This window comes from Oryx dammah, unplaced genomic scaffold (assembly GCF_014754425.2).
Source record: "Oryx dammah isolate SB20612 unplaced genomic scaffold, SCBI_Odam_1.1 HiC_scaffold_23, whole genome shotgun sequence".
Taxonomy (NCBI): Eukaryota; Metazoa; Chordata; class Mammalia; order Artiodactyla; family Bovidae; genus Oryx; species Oryx dammah.
In genome coordinates this window covers 113,473,764-113,487,161 of record NW_024070207.1, presented here as the reverse complement: position 1 = coordinate 113,487,161, position 13,398 = coordinate 113,473,764, and the positions used below count along the sequence as shown (strand labels likewise).

The 13,398-nt window shown below is 39.0% G+C and overlaps 1 protein-coding gene across 1 annotated transcript; it reads left to right on the top strand.

Annotated features, from left to right (window-relative positions):
- The first annotated feature begins 216 nt into the window (after positions 1-216).
- LOC120882642 (60S acidic ribosomal protein P2-like) lies at positions 217-650 on the top strand. The gene has a single exon (XM_040266675.1). It carries the CDS (start codon positions 255-257, stop codon positions 597-599), a length of 345 nt encoding a protein of 114 aa, XP_040122609.1. The 5' UTR covers positions 217-254; the 3' UTR covers positions 600-650.
- Positions 651-13,398: the final 12,748 nt, after the last annotated feature.

Below are 13,398 nucleotides of genomic sequence, written 5' to 3'. Positions count from 1 at the left end.
AAGCTGAACTCCTGATATGCAATGCCCGCAACTTGACCCACTCATAATATACCCCATCTTATTTGATGACCATACCATCCCCTCTGTTGCTCATAACAAAAACTTGAATTCATTCTTCATTCTTCTTTCTTCTCTTATACCCAGTGGTTCCCTGGAGCCTGTTTTAACTGACATATAGGAGCCAATTGTGGCCTTCTTTTCCATCCCTGAAGCCGCCGAGGCCGCATGTGTTAGGCTGCTCTGCCGCTGCTGAGATGCGTTACCTCAGCTCCTATTTGTTGGCCACCCTCGGGGGCAATTCCTCTCTCAGGGCCAAGGAAATCAAAAAGATCCTGGACGTCATCGGCATCAAGACAGATGATGACCAGCTCAATAAGGTCATCAGTGAGCTGAACAGAAAGAACATTGAGGACGTCATTGCCCAGGGTATCGGCAAGCTGGCCAGTGTGCCTGCTGGTGGGGCTGTGACTGTCTCTGCTGCCCCAGGATCTGCAGCACTTTCTGCAGGTTCTGCTCTAGCTGCAGCAGAGAAGAAGGAGGAGAAGAAGGAAGAGTCAAAGGAGTCAGATGATGACATGGGGTTTGGCTTGTTTGACTAGAGTCCCACTCCCCTGCAAATAAAATCCTTTTTATGTAAAAAAAAAAAAAAAGCCAATTGTGCACTTCTTTTCCCAACTCTGTGTTCATATCTTAGGTACTTACAAGAGCTCCTGACACATAGTATGTATACCATTGTTGTTTGGTCACTAAGTTGCGTCTGACTCTTTGTGACCCCATGAACTGTAGCCCACCAGGCTCCTCTGTCCATGGAATTTCCCAGATAAGAATACTGTATTGCTACCTTGAGAAAGAAAAAAAAAGCTGGAAGAATCAGGCTCCCTGACTTCAGGTTATACTACAAAGCTACAGTCATCAAAACAGTATGGTACTGGCACAAAAACAGACTAATAGATCAATGGAACAGGATAGAAAACCCAGAGATAAATCCACACACCTATGATCACATGATCTATGATAAAGGAGGCCAGGATATACAATGGATCAAAGATAGCCTCTTCAATAAGTGCTGGTGGAAAAACTGAACAGCTGTATGGAAGAGTGAAATTAGAATAGTCTCCAACATCATAGACAAAAATAAACTCAAAATGGATTAAAGACCTAAATGTAAGGCCAGATACTATAAAACTCTTAGAGGAAAATAGGCAGAACACTCGCTGACATAAACTGCAGCAAGATCTTTTGTGACCCACCACCTAGAGTAATAAAAATAAAAACAAAAATAAACAAACGGGAACTAATTAAACTTAAAAGCTTTTGCACAGTAAGTTCAGTTCAGTTCAGTCACTCAGTTGTGTCCGACTCTTTGCGACTCCATGATTCACAGCACGCCAGGCCTCCCTGTCCATCACAAACTCCCGGAGTTCACTCAAACACATGTCCATCGAGTCGGTGATGCCATCCAGCCATCTCATTCTCTGTCATCCCCTTTTCCTCCTGCCCCCAATCCCTCCCAGCATCAGGGTCTTTTCCAATGAGTCAACTCTTCACATGAGGTGGCCAAAGTATTGGAGTTTCAGTTTTAACATCATTCCTTCCAAAGAACACCCAGGGCTGATCTCCTTCAGAATGGACTGGTTGGATCTCCTTGCAGTCCAAGGGACTCTCAAGAGTCTTCTCCAACACCACAGTTCAAAAGCATCACTTCTTAGGCACTCAGCTTTCTTCACAGTCCAACTCTCACATCCATTGGACCTTTGCTGGCAAAGTAATGTCTCTGCTTTTGAATATGGCTGGTCATAACTTTCCTTCCAAGGAGTAAGCATTTTTCAATTTTATGGCTGCAGTCACCATCTGCAGTGATTTTGGAGCCCCCCAAAATAAAGGCTGACACTGTTTCCACTGTTTCCCCAAAGGAAACCATAAACTAAATGAAAAGACAACCCATAGAATGGGAGAAAATATCTGCAAACAAAGTGACTGACAAGGGATTCATCTCCAAAACATACAAACAGCTCATACAGCTCAGTAAACCAATACAGAATTGTAAAGTAAAAATTAAAAATAAATAAATAAATAAATTAAAAAACAACAACAACAACAACAACAAAAAAACAATAAAAAATTTGATGGAAGATCTAAAGAGACATTTCTCCAAAGAAGATATACAAATGGACAAAAAACGGGTGAAAAGATGCTGAGCATCACTAATTATTAGAGAAATACAAATCAAAACCACAGTGAGTTTTTTGATGATGGCCATGTGACCAGTGTGAGGTAGTCAGAATGGCCATCATCCAAAAACCTAGAAACGGGACTTCCTTGGTGGTCCAGTGGTTAAGAATTCACCTGCCAATGCAGGGGACATGGGTTTGATCCTTGGTTTAGGAAGAACCCACATGCAGTGCAGCAACTAAGCCGACATACCACAATTACAGAGCCCATACTCGAGAGCCTGTGAGCCACAACTACTGAGTCTGTGTGCCTACAGCTATATTCTGCAACAAGAGAAGCCACCACAATGAGACGCCCATGTACTGCAACAAAAAGTAGCCCTCACTTGCTCCAACTAGAGAAAGCCTACATGCAACAAGGAAGACCTGGCATAGCCAAAAAAAAAAAAAAAAATCTACAAACAATAAATGCTTTAGAGGGAGTGGAGAAAAGAGAACCTTTCTAGACTGTTGGTGGGAAAGCAAATTGGTGCAGCCACTATGTAGAACGGTATGAAATTTCCTTAAAAAACTGAAAATAGAGTTACCATATGATCCAGCAATCTCACTCCTAGGCATATATCTAGAGAAAACCATAATTTGAAAAGATACATGCACCCCAATGTTCACTGCAACACTATTTATAATAGCCAGGACATGGAAGCAACCTAAATGTCCAACAGAGGACTGAATGGATAAAGAAAATGTGATATATATATATATATATATGATGTAATATTACTCAGCCATAAAAGGAATAAAATAATTGTCACTTACAGTAATACAGATGGACCCAGAGATTGTCATACTGAGTGAAGCAAGTCAGGGAGACAAAGACAAATATCGAATGATATTGCTCATATGTGGAATCTAAAAAAATGGTACAAATGAACGTACTTACAAAAGAGAAACAGAGTTCAGTTCAGTTCCTCAGTCGTGTCTCACTCTTTGCGACCCCATGGACTGCAGCACACCAGGCCTCCCTGCCCATCATCAACTCCCAGAGTTTACTCAAACTCATGTCCATTGAGTCGGTGATGCCATCCAACCATCTCATCCTCTGTTGTTCCCTTCTCCTCCTGCCCCCAATCTTTCCCAGCATCAGGGTCTTTTCAAATGAGTCAGTTCTTCTCATCAGGTGGCCAAAGTATTGGAGTTAGGCTTCAACATCAGTCCTTCCAATGAATACTCAGGACTGATTTCCTTTAGGATGGACTGGTTGGATCTCCTTGCAACCCAAAGGACTTGCAAGAGTTTTCTCCAACACCACAGTTCAAAAGCATCAATTCTTCTGTGCTCAGCTTTCTTTATAGTCCACCTCTCACATCCATACATGACTAATGGAAAAACCATAGCCTTGACTAGATAGACCTTTGTTGGCAAAGTAATGTCTCTGCTTTTTAATATGCTGTCTAGGTTGGTCATAACTTTCCTTCCAAGGAGTAAGCGTCTTTTAATTTCATGGCTGCCATTACCATCTGCAGTGATTTTGGAGCCCCCCAAAATAAACTCTGACACTGTTTCTACTGTTTCCCCATCTATTTGCCATGAAGTGATGGGACCAGATGCCATGATCTTCGTTTTCTGAATGTTGAGCTTTAAGCCAACTTTTTCACTCTCTTCTTTCATTTTCATCAAGAGGCTCTTTAGTTCTTCACTTTCTGCCATAAGGGTTTTGTCATCTGCATATTCAAAGTTATAGATATTTCTCCCAGCAATCTAGATTCCATCTTGTGCTTCATCCAGCCCAGCGTTTCTCATGATGTACTCTGCATATAAGTTAAATAAGCAGAGTGACAATATACAGTCTTGACGTACTACTTTTCCTATTTGGAACCAGTCTGTTTTTCCATGTCCACTTCTAACTGTTGCTTCCTGACTTGCATACAGATTTCTCAAGAGGCAGGTCAAGTGGTCTGGTATTCCCATCTCTTTCAGAATTTTCCACAGTTTGTTGTGAAATAGAGTCACAGGTACAGAAAACAATCTTATGATTACCAGGGGCAGAAAGTAGAGAGGGAAAAATTGGGAGATTGGGATTGATATATACACACTACTGCTGCTGCTGCTACTGCTACTAAGTCGCTTCAGTCGTGTCCGACTCTGTGCGACCCCAGATATGGCAGCCCACCAGGCTCCGCCATCCCTGGGATTCTCCAGGCAAGAACACTGGAGTGAGTTGCCATTTCCTTCTCCAGTGCAGGAAAGTGAAAAGTGAAAGAAGTCGCTCAGTCGTGTCTGACTTTGCAACCCCATGGACCGCAGCCTACCAGGCTTCTCTGTTCATGGGATTTTCCAGGCAAGAGTACTGGAGTGGGGTGCCATTGCCTTCTCCAATATACACACTACTATATATAAAATAGATAACTAATAAGGACCTATTGTAGAGCATAGGTAACTCTACTCAATACTCTATAATGACCTATATGAGAAAAGAGTTTAAAAAGAGTTTGGGAACGCATGTACACCCGTGGTGGATTCATGTCAATGTATGGCAAAACCAATACAGAATTGTAAAGTAAAATAAAAAAGAAAGAAAGAAAAAAAAAAATAAAAAAATAAAAAGAGTGGTTTTTACACACACACAAGAAAACACACACACACACGTATATAACTGAGTCACTGTGCTGTATCACAGAAAGTAACACAACATTGTAAATTAACTCTACTCCAGTTTTAAAAAAAAAGATATTGTCTGCTTAATTCTTCCAGTTGCACTGTAGTTGATTTTCTTCTGGTTATATTCAATTAAAATTAAAGTTCACAGTTTCTGTTTTAAATATCAGCAATTGATAGCGTTAAATGGTAGACTTGAAGTTCCTTTAAAACACTTTTATTCTGTCCCCAAATTTCTTTCTAATAACACTTATTAACTTTTAATTAAACATTTATGATTTTTATAATTTTAAGTAATATAATTTTAAACAAAAAGCCAATTTGATTAAATCAAATATATACATACATATCAATAAGAAATCAAAATTTCATTTTTTGTGCCTTCAGATTTTATCTAATAAAGAGGCTCTTCTTTCACCCATGAGCTTTACTTTGTTTAAGGGTAGATAGAAATGGTGGTTTTTGGTAGAAAAGCCTAGAAGTTTCCTTCTTGTTACTGGAGCTATTAAGAGCCACAAACTGCTAAAATGAGCTCATTTACTTTAACATCATCCTCCAGATGCAGGGAGTTGGGGCAGTATGCAACAACAGCAACAGCTGCTGCTGTTTCCAGTAACAATGGAAGGAAGAAGAGCCTTTCTTTTGACCTCTCCCATCTCTCTTTCCAGTTTTTCAAGGCCTCAGACTCAACCCTACTTGAGGTGAAATGCTCAGGGCCTTGAACTTAGCAAATCAAGGCTAAAGGGCTACACTGTTATGAGTCCCAGAGGTATTTGTTTCTTAACATTCCCTTCTTTCTTTATTTATGGTTTATAGCCTGCTGACTCCAAAAAGAGGACTTAAGATGCAGTATTTCATAGATCAGGAACTCCAGAGGCTCAAAGGAATGCACTTCCAATGTGGAAATTTCTGGCCTTTGCATGAGGGAGGTATTTGGGAGTAAGTCATACCACATAGGTAGCTGTTGGCCTTCCAGGTCATCAAAACTAACCCTGGGAATATTTTTTAAAAATATAAAAAATATTTGGAAAGTTACTGCAGGAAAACAGTAAAATCCACAGAGTAATCGTGTACAATGCTTGCTCTCCAACATGCCCACCCACAGCTCTACCCAACTCTTGATTTTCTACTTTTTGCTTCCACATTTCATTCTGACACAAAATGCTTTAGGAATGAAACTTCTCTTTCGCTCTGCTTCTAATCTGGACACTTGTACTTATCTTTAAGGGTCATACTGGTCCATGTTTAATCCCTATGATTATAAAAATTCACTCTGAGGGGTTGGAGACCAACAGGCAGAGGTAACACACAGATGTATAAGCCTGCAGGCCAATAGGAAGCACAACCTACTCAAGTAGTGCCTTGGAAGACACTTGCCCTGCAAACAGGTTTTATTTACCATTTGAAACTTGTAGAATCTAAAAATTAGTTTTATTGTTATTTTGCTGTTTTCTGTCCCACAAATAGCTTAGTGTTGAGAAAAAAAAATCTGTTTCTTTCTAAAATTTAACCTGAAATTAGCTTGGCTCTCTTAACTAGGACTGACAAAATGTTGGGTTGTGGAAGCAGAGAAGTCAGTATAAATTAGCAGAGTCAGTGGGTCAGGAGAGAGCCTAGGCCTGACCATGGGTACAGATCCTAGGTAAGGATTTATTAGCTGGTCTAGATGTGAAGAAAGCCTGAATCTGCTCTATACCAACTTTTATAAACACAGAATAGTTGAGATATTAGCTTATAAAAAGTATTCTTCTGGGTTTAACCAAAGAAGTATTTTGAAAACTGAATATATCAAATGGCAATTTGAATACTTCAAGTTTTTAGAAATCTCTCAACATTAATCTTATATTTAATGTTCATAAATGATTTAATGTTCTAGTTAGTATAATTTTCCATGAGTTGCTAAAAAAAGCTTTTCTTTGATCCAGATTTCTGCATACAAGAAATTTATATCAATTGGCAGTTGTTCATTTCACAATAAGAAATACTTTTTTGAAGATGGTCCTGAGAAGCTACAAGATTCTGAATCTAAAATAAACTGTGTTCAGTGCAATGTTACTGTTATTGTTGTTGGATACTCATAATTGTTGGAGGGTTTTTCCATAATTTATTTCTAATACATACACTGCTTGTATATGAGATACACAGTAACCTAAAGAGAACCAAATATCCCCAAATACTATAATTTTGTCATTTAAAGAATGCTATATAAATGGCATCATATAGTGTTAACATTTTGGGATTGGCTTTTTCTACTTAGCCTAATTTCCAGGAAATTCATCTGGGTAGGTACACATAGCTATAGTTTGTTCTCTTTATCTATGACTCTATTTCTGTTTTGCTATGTTTGTTCATTTGTTTTTTTAGATTCCACATATAAGTAAAATGATACAATATTTGTCTTTCTTGGTCTGACTTATTTTACTTGGCATAATACCCTCTAAGTCTATTCATGTTGTTACAAATCATAAGATTTCATTCATTCTTATTTATTTTTTTTGATTCTTTGGCCCATTTTTTGATTAATATTCCTCTGTGTGTGTGTGTGATTTTATCATCTATCAATAAACACTTAGGTTACTTCTGTATCTTGGCTACTGTAAATAAAATTGCAGTGAACACTGGGATGCACATATCTTTTTTTAAATTTAAATTTATTTTAATTAGAGGCTAATTACTTTACAATATTGTATTGGTTTTGCCATACATCAACATTAAACTAATTTTTCTTCAGATATATACTCAGAGGTGGAATTGCTGGATTGTACAGTAGTTCTATTTTTCACTTTTTGAGGAACCTCCATATTGTTTTCTTTTTAAAAATATTTATTTTTGGCTGCATTGGGTCTTCATTGCTGCATGGGGATTTTCTCTAGTTGCAGAGAGGGGGGTCTACTCTCTGATTAAGGTGGGCAGGCTTCTCATTGCAGTGGCTTCTCTTGTTGTAGAGCATGGGCTCTAGGGTACGTGGCTTTGGTAGTTGCTGCATGTGGGCTCAGGAGTTGTGGCTCGTGGGCTCCAGAGCACAGGCTCAGGAGTTGTGGCGCATGGGCTCATTTGCCTCACAGCATGTGAGATCTTCCCAGATCAGGGACTGAATGAGTGTTCCCCACATTGCAAGGTAGATTTTTAATCACTGGACCACCGTGGAAGCCTCATACTGTTTTCAACAGTAGCTGTACCGATTTACATTCCCACTAACAGTACAGTACATGAGGGATCCCTTTACTTCACACCTCACCAACACGTTATTTGTTGTCTTTTTGGTAATAGCCATTCTGACAGGTGTGTGGCAATATTTCATTGTGGTTTCGATTTGCATTTCCCTGATGGTTAGTGATGTTGAAATCTTTTCATATGCCAGTGGGCCATGTGTATGTCTTCTATGGGAAAATGCCTATGTATGTCCTCTCCAACTTTTTAGATCACATTTTAAAAAATATTGAGTTGTTGGAGTTCTTTATATATTTTGGATATTACCCCTTATCAGATATATCATTTGCAGATATCTTCTCCCATCAGTAGAGAGCCTTTTTGTTTTGTTGATAGTTTCCTTCACTGTGCAAGGCCTTTCAGTTTGATATAGTCCCATTTATTTATTTTTGCTTTTGTTGTCCTTGACTGAGGAGACATACCCAAAGAAAATATCGCTATGACCAAAGTCAAAGAGCATATTGCCTGTTGTCCTCTAGGGTTTTTATGCTTTCAGGTCTCACGTTTAAGTCTTGAATCAATTTTGAGTTTATTTTTGTATATGGTGTGAGAAAGTAGTCTAGTTTGACTCATTTTCACGTTGTTGTTGTTCATTCACTAAATCATGTCTGACTCCTTGCAACCCTATGCACAGAAGCACCGCAGCATTCCCTGTCCTTCACTATCTCCTGGAGGTTGCTAAAACTCATGTCCATTGAATTGGTGATGCCATCCAACTATCTGCCCCCAAATTTCCCCAGCATCAGGGTCTTTTCCAATGAGCTAGCTCTTCATATCAGGTGGCCAAAGTATTGGAGTTTCAGTTTCAGCAACAGTCCTTCCAATGAACATTCAAGATTCATTTCCTTTAGGATTGACAGGTTTGATCTCCTTACTGTCCAGGGGACTTTCAGGAGTCTTCTCCAGCACCACAGTTCAAAAGCATCAGTTCTTTAGTGCTCAGGCTTCTTTATGGTCCAACTCTTACATCTGTACATGACTAATGGAAAAGCCATAGCTTTGACTACATGGACCTTTGTCAGCAAAGTGATGTCTCTGCTTTTTAATATGCTGTCTAGTTTTCTCATAGCTTTTCTTCCAAGGAGCAAGCATGTTTTAATTTAGTGGCTGCAGTTACTGTCTGCAGTGATTTTGGAGCCCAAGAAAATAAAATCTGCCACTGTTTCCATTTTTCCCCATCTATTTGCCATGGAGTGATGGGACTGAATGCCATGATCTTCATTTTTTGAATGTTGAATTTTAAGCCACTTTTTTCATTGTAGCTGTCTACCTTTCCCAGTACCATTGTGTATTCCTGCCTCCTTTGAAAGAAATCCTTTTTAAAAATACATTTCTGGATTTGATTTGTTGATGTTTTCTTTAAGATTTTTGTAACCAAATTCATGGAAGACATTTGCATATAGTCTTCTTTTTCTTTTTTTTTCTTTCTCCTTCCTTTCTTTTCTTTCTTTACTTGCTTACACCCATCCATCCATCCTTTCTTTTTTTTTTTTTAACTACTTTTGTCTGGTTTTGATGTGAGAGTAATGCCAGCCTCACAAAATGAAATGTAAAGCATTCTTTTCTTCTTTATTTTTAGAAAAGATTGTATAAAACGGTGCTAATTCTTCTGTCTCTGCTTTTGAATATGCTATCTAGGTTGGTTGTAACTTTTCTTCCAAGGAGTAAGCGTCTTTTAATTTCATGGCTGCAGCCACCATCTGCAGTGATTTTGGAGCCCCAAAAATTAAAGTCTGACACTGTTTCCACTGTTTCCCCATCTATTTCCCATGAAGTGAATAGGACTATTAAGATTATTTAATCTTGCTTTGATTTGGTAATTTCTAGTTTCTTTAAGAATTGGTCTATTTTCCCCTAAGTTTTAGAATTTGTTTATGAGCACAAACCTCTTTGTAGTATTCTCTGCTGGATCTACAGTGATATCCCCTGTTTCATTCCTGATATTGGTGATTTTTGTTTTCTCTCTTTCAATCATTATCAATCTTGCTAGAGGTTTATCAATTTTACTGATTTCTTTTTCCCCTAAAAACCAGCTCTTTGTTTCATTAATTTTCTCTATTGTTTTCCTGTTTTCCATTTCATTGATTTCTATTCTTATAATTATTATTTACTTCCTTCTTCTTGCTTTGGGTTTATTTCGCTCTTTTTTAGTAGCTCCTGAGGTAGGGGATGCAGAGTACATCATGAGAAACGCTGGACTGGAAGAAACACAAGCTGGAATCAAGATTGCCGGGAGAAATATCAATAACCTCAGATATGCATGCAGATAACACCACCCTTATGGCAGAAAGCGAAGAGGAGCTAAAAAGCCTCTTGACGAAAGTGAAAGAGGAGAGTGAAAAAGTTGGCTTAAAGCTCAACATTCAGAAAACAAAGATCATGGTATCTGGTCCCATTACTTCATGGGAAATACATGGGGAAACAGTGGAAACAGTGTCAGACTTTCTTTTTCTGGGCTCCAAAATCACTGCAGATGGTGACTGCAGCCATGAAATTAAAAGACGCTTACTCCTTGGAAGAAAAGTTACAACCAACCTAGATAGCATATTCAAAAGCAGAGACATTACTTTGCCGACTAAGGTCCGTCTAGTCAAGGCTATGGTTTTTCCTGTGGTCATGCATGGATGTGAGAGTTGGACTGTGAAGAAGGCTGAGCGCCGAAGAATTGATGCTTTTGAACTGTGGTGTTGGAGAAGACTCTTGAGAGTCCCTTGGACTGCAAGGAGATCCAACCAGTCCATTCTGAAGGAGATCAGCCCTGGGATTTCTTTGGAAGGAATGATGCTAAAGGTGAAACTCCAGTACTTTGGCCACCTCATGCGAAGAGTTGACTCATTGGAAAAGACTCTGATGCTGGGAGGGATTGGGGGCAGGAGGAGAAGGGGATGACAGAAGATGAGATGGCTGGATGGCATCACTGACTCGATGGACGTGAGTCTGAGTGAACTCTGGGAGTTGGTGATGGACAGGGAGGCCTGGCGTGCTCTGATTCATGGGGTCGCAAAGAGTCGGACACGACTGAGTGATGGAACAGAACTGAACTGAGGTAGGAAGGAAGATTACTGATTTGAGACTTGTCCTCTTTTCCAATATTAGTAGAACCATTCAGTGGTATAAATTTCTCTCTCAGCACCACTTTAGCTGTGGTGCACATATTTTTGAGTTTTTATGTTTTCATTTGTAACGAGTTCTATGTATTTTTAAAAATTTCTTTGAGACTTCTTTTTAATTCATGGATTACTTAGAAGTATAGACTTACTCTGCTTCATCGTAAATGGTTGAAGTGGAAGTTCAGCTGCCCCCTTGACCCTGCTGACACTTTCCTGGCAAAAATGGAACACCAACTCTTACTGCCTAGTTGTCTTTGAGTGGAGGTGTAATTTCAGCTTCCCCTAAACCTTACTAACACCAGGGAGAGGGGAAGCCAAGGGATGATTTACAACGATTTGTTGTTGTAGGATGAGAACAATAGCTCACCTCCCAGCTGGACTCCAGTGAAACTCAGTTGGAGTGGTATGATTTCTCCATTGGTGTTTAAGTGGAGTAGGGAGGTCACTGCTAAAAAGGTTTTCTGTTGCTAGGTTGCCCCTTTTCCCAATCCTTTGGGAAATGGTAATAGGCTTTTCTTGGAGCTTTTTTGTCTGTGCCTGTTGGTGGTTCAGGTTAGAGGCTTCTATATCATCTGAGACATATGGGAGACAATAAGAAAACCCAGGGAACTTCACCACTGTCTTTATTTCAGCCATAAGTCCTTAGGCAATGTGCCTTCTTTTTTCCACCTTTCAGTCTTCCTATGTTTGTTTTTTATGTTACATCCAGGGATTTTTAGGTATAAAAGAGAGGACCTGGAAGGAATAGGACTATTCCATCTTGACTGGAACCAGAAATCTATGATAAGTTTTTGATGAAGTGAAGTGTTAGTCACTCAGTCATGTTTGATTCTTTGTGACCCCATGGATTGTAGCCTGCCAGGCTCCTCTGTCCTTGGAATTCTTCAGGAAGAATACTGGAGTGGGCAGCCATTCCCTTCTCCAGGGGATCTTCCCAACCCAGGGATCAAACCAAGGTTTCCTGCATTGCAGGTGGATTCTTTACTGTTGGAGCAACCATGGAGCCCTCAAGGGTTCTTGTGCATGAAAAGTTGGGAGACATTACTGTAGTATATTGTCAGATGTTTTCCCTGTGTATAGATTTTTTGTGTATTTTTCTTTAAAAATTATTTAATTAGACTACATATATGACTTTTATATGTCCTTTTAATATCATAACAAGTAATTTTCAATTCTTTCATAATCTCCTCATAAGCATAATGTTAATGGCTAATTGAATCATCCTTCTAGTATAGCTACATAGGTTGTTTCTACTTTTTCACCATTATAAATAACATTATAATAAATGTATATGAACAAAGAGCTTTTCTTTAGTTCAGGTTATTTTCTTGGTTTATATGCCTATAAATTAAATTATTATGTTAAGGCATAAACATTAAAGTCAACTGGCATAATATATTTTAATTTTTATTGTATTATGACAAGGGAGCACCCCCTTCTCACCTAAAGCCCAGCTTTACCTAAAGACCAATTGAAATGTCTTTCTGAACTGAGATAAAATTGTTTTATATAAACTACATTGGAAAAGTTGATGTGAAATGTAGAAAATTGCCCTAATCCAAGGGAATCATTATTCAGTTAAAAAACAACAACAACAACAAAACAGTGTGTGGCTACTTTAAAATCCTCAGGAAATATGCCTGACACATTCTTTGAAGTGATTCAGAGTCTGAAACAGGTAAAATGGTAGCTGTCTATGTTATTCACCGTGGGTGATACCAAGGAAACAGAGGCAATATCTTGTGCTATCTGTGTTTGTTAGGACAAAGGGGTTGCCTGGTGCCATTTCACAGTCCCTCTCTCTCTCTCTCTCTCTCTCTCAGGTAACACGACTTTCTAGAAAACCTTAGGTTCTAAAACCACACAAACCCAAGTTCAAATCCCATCAATTCCAAATCCTCTCAGGGTATCAATTTTCTCATCTGTATACTCATTTTATAAAGTTACCTTCAGTTCAGTTGAGTTCAGTTCAGTCGCTCAGTCGTGTCCGACTCTTTGCGACCCCATGAATCGCAGCACGCCAGGCCTCCCTGTCCATCACCAACTCCCGGAGTTGATTTACTTAACTGAAACAGGTATGTGAATGTTGCAGCATAGTATCCAGCATGTTTTACAAAGAATATTCCAGAGGAAGCCTCCTACACTGAATGCTAGTGAGAGCAGGTGTAAAACCGCTAAAATCCAAGGATTTGCTCCATCATTTGACCTAATAATTGTTCTAGTATCTTCCATTTGCTTCTCCGAATACCTTT

Coding starts and splice junctions, on each gene's coding strand:
- LOC120882642 (XM_040266675.1), top strand. CDS start 255: ATGCGTTACCTCAGCTCCTATTTGTTGGCCACCCTCGGGGGCAATTCC.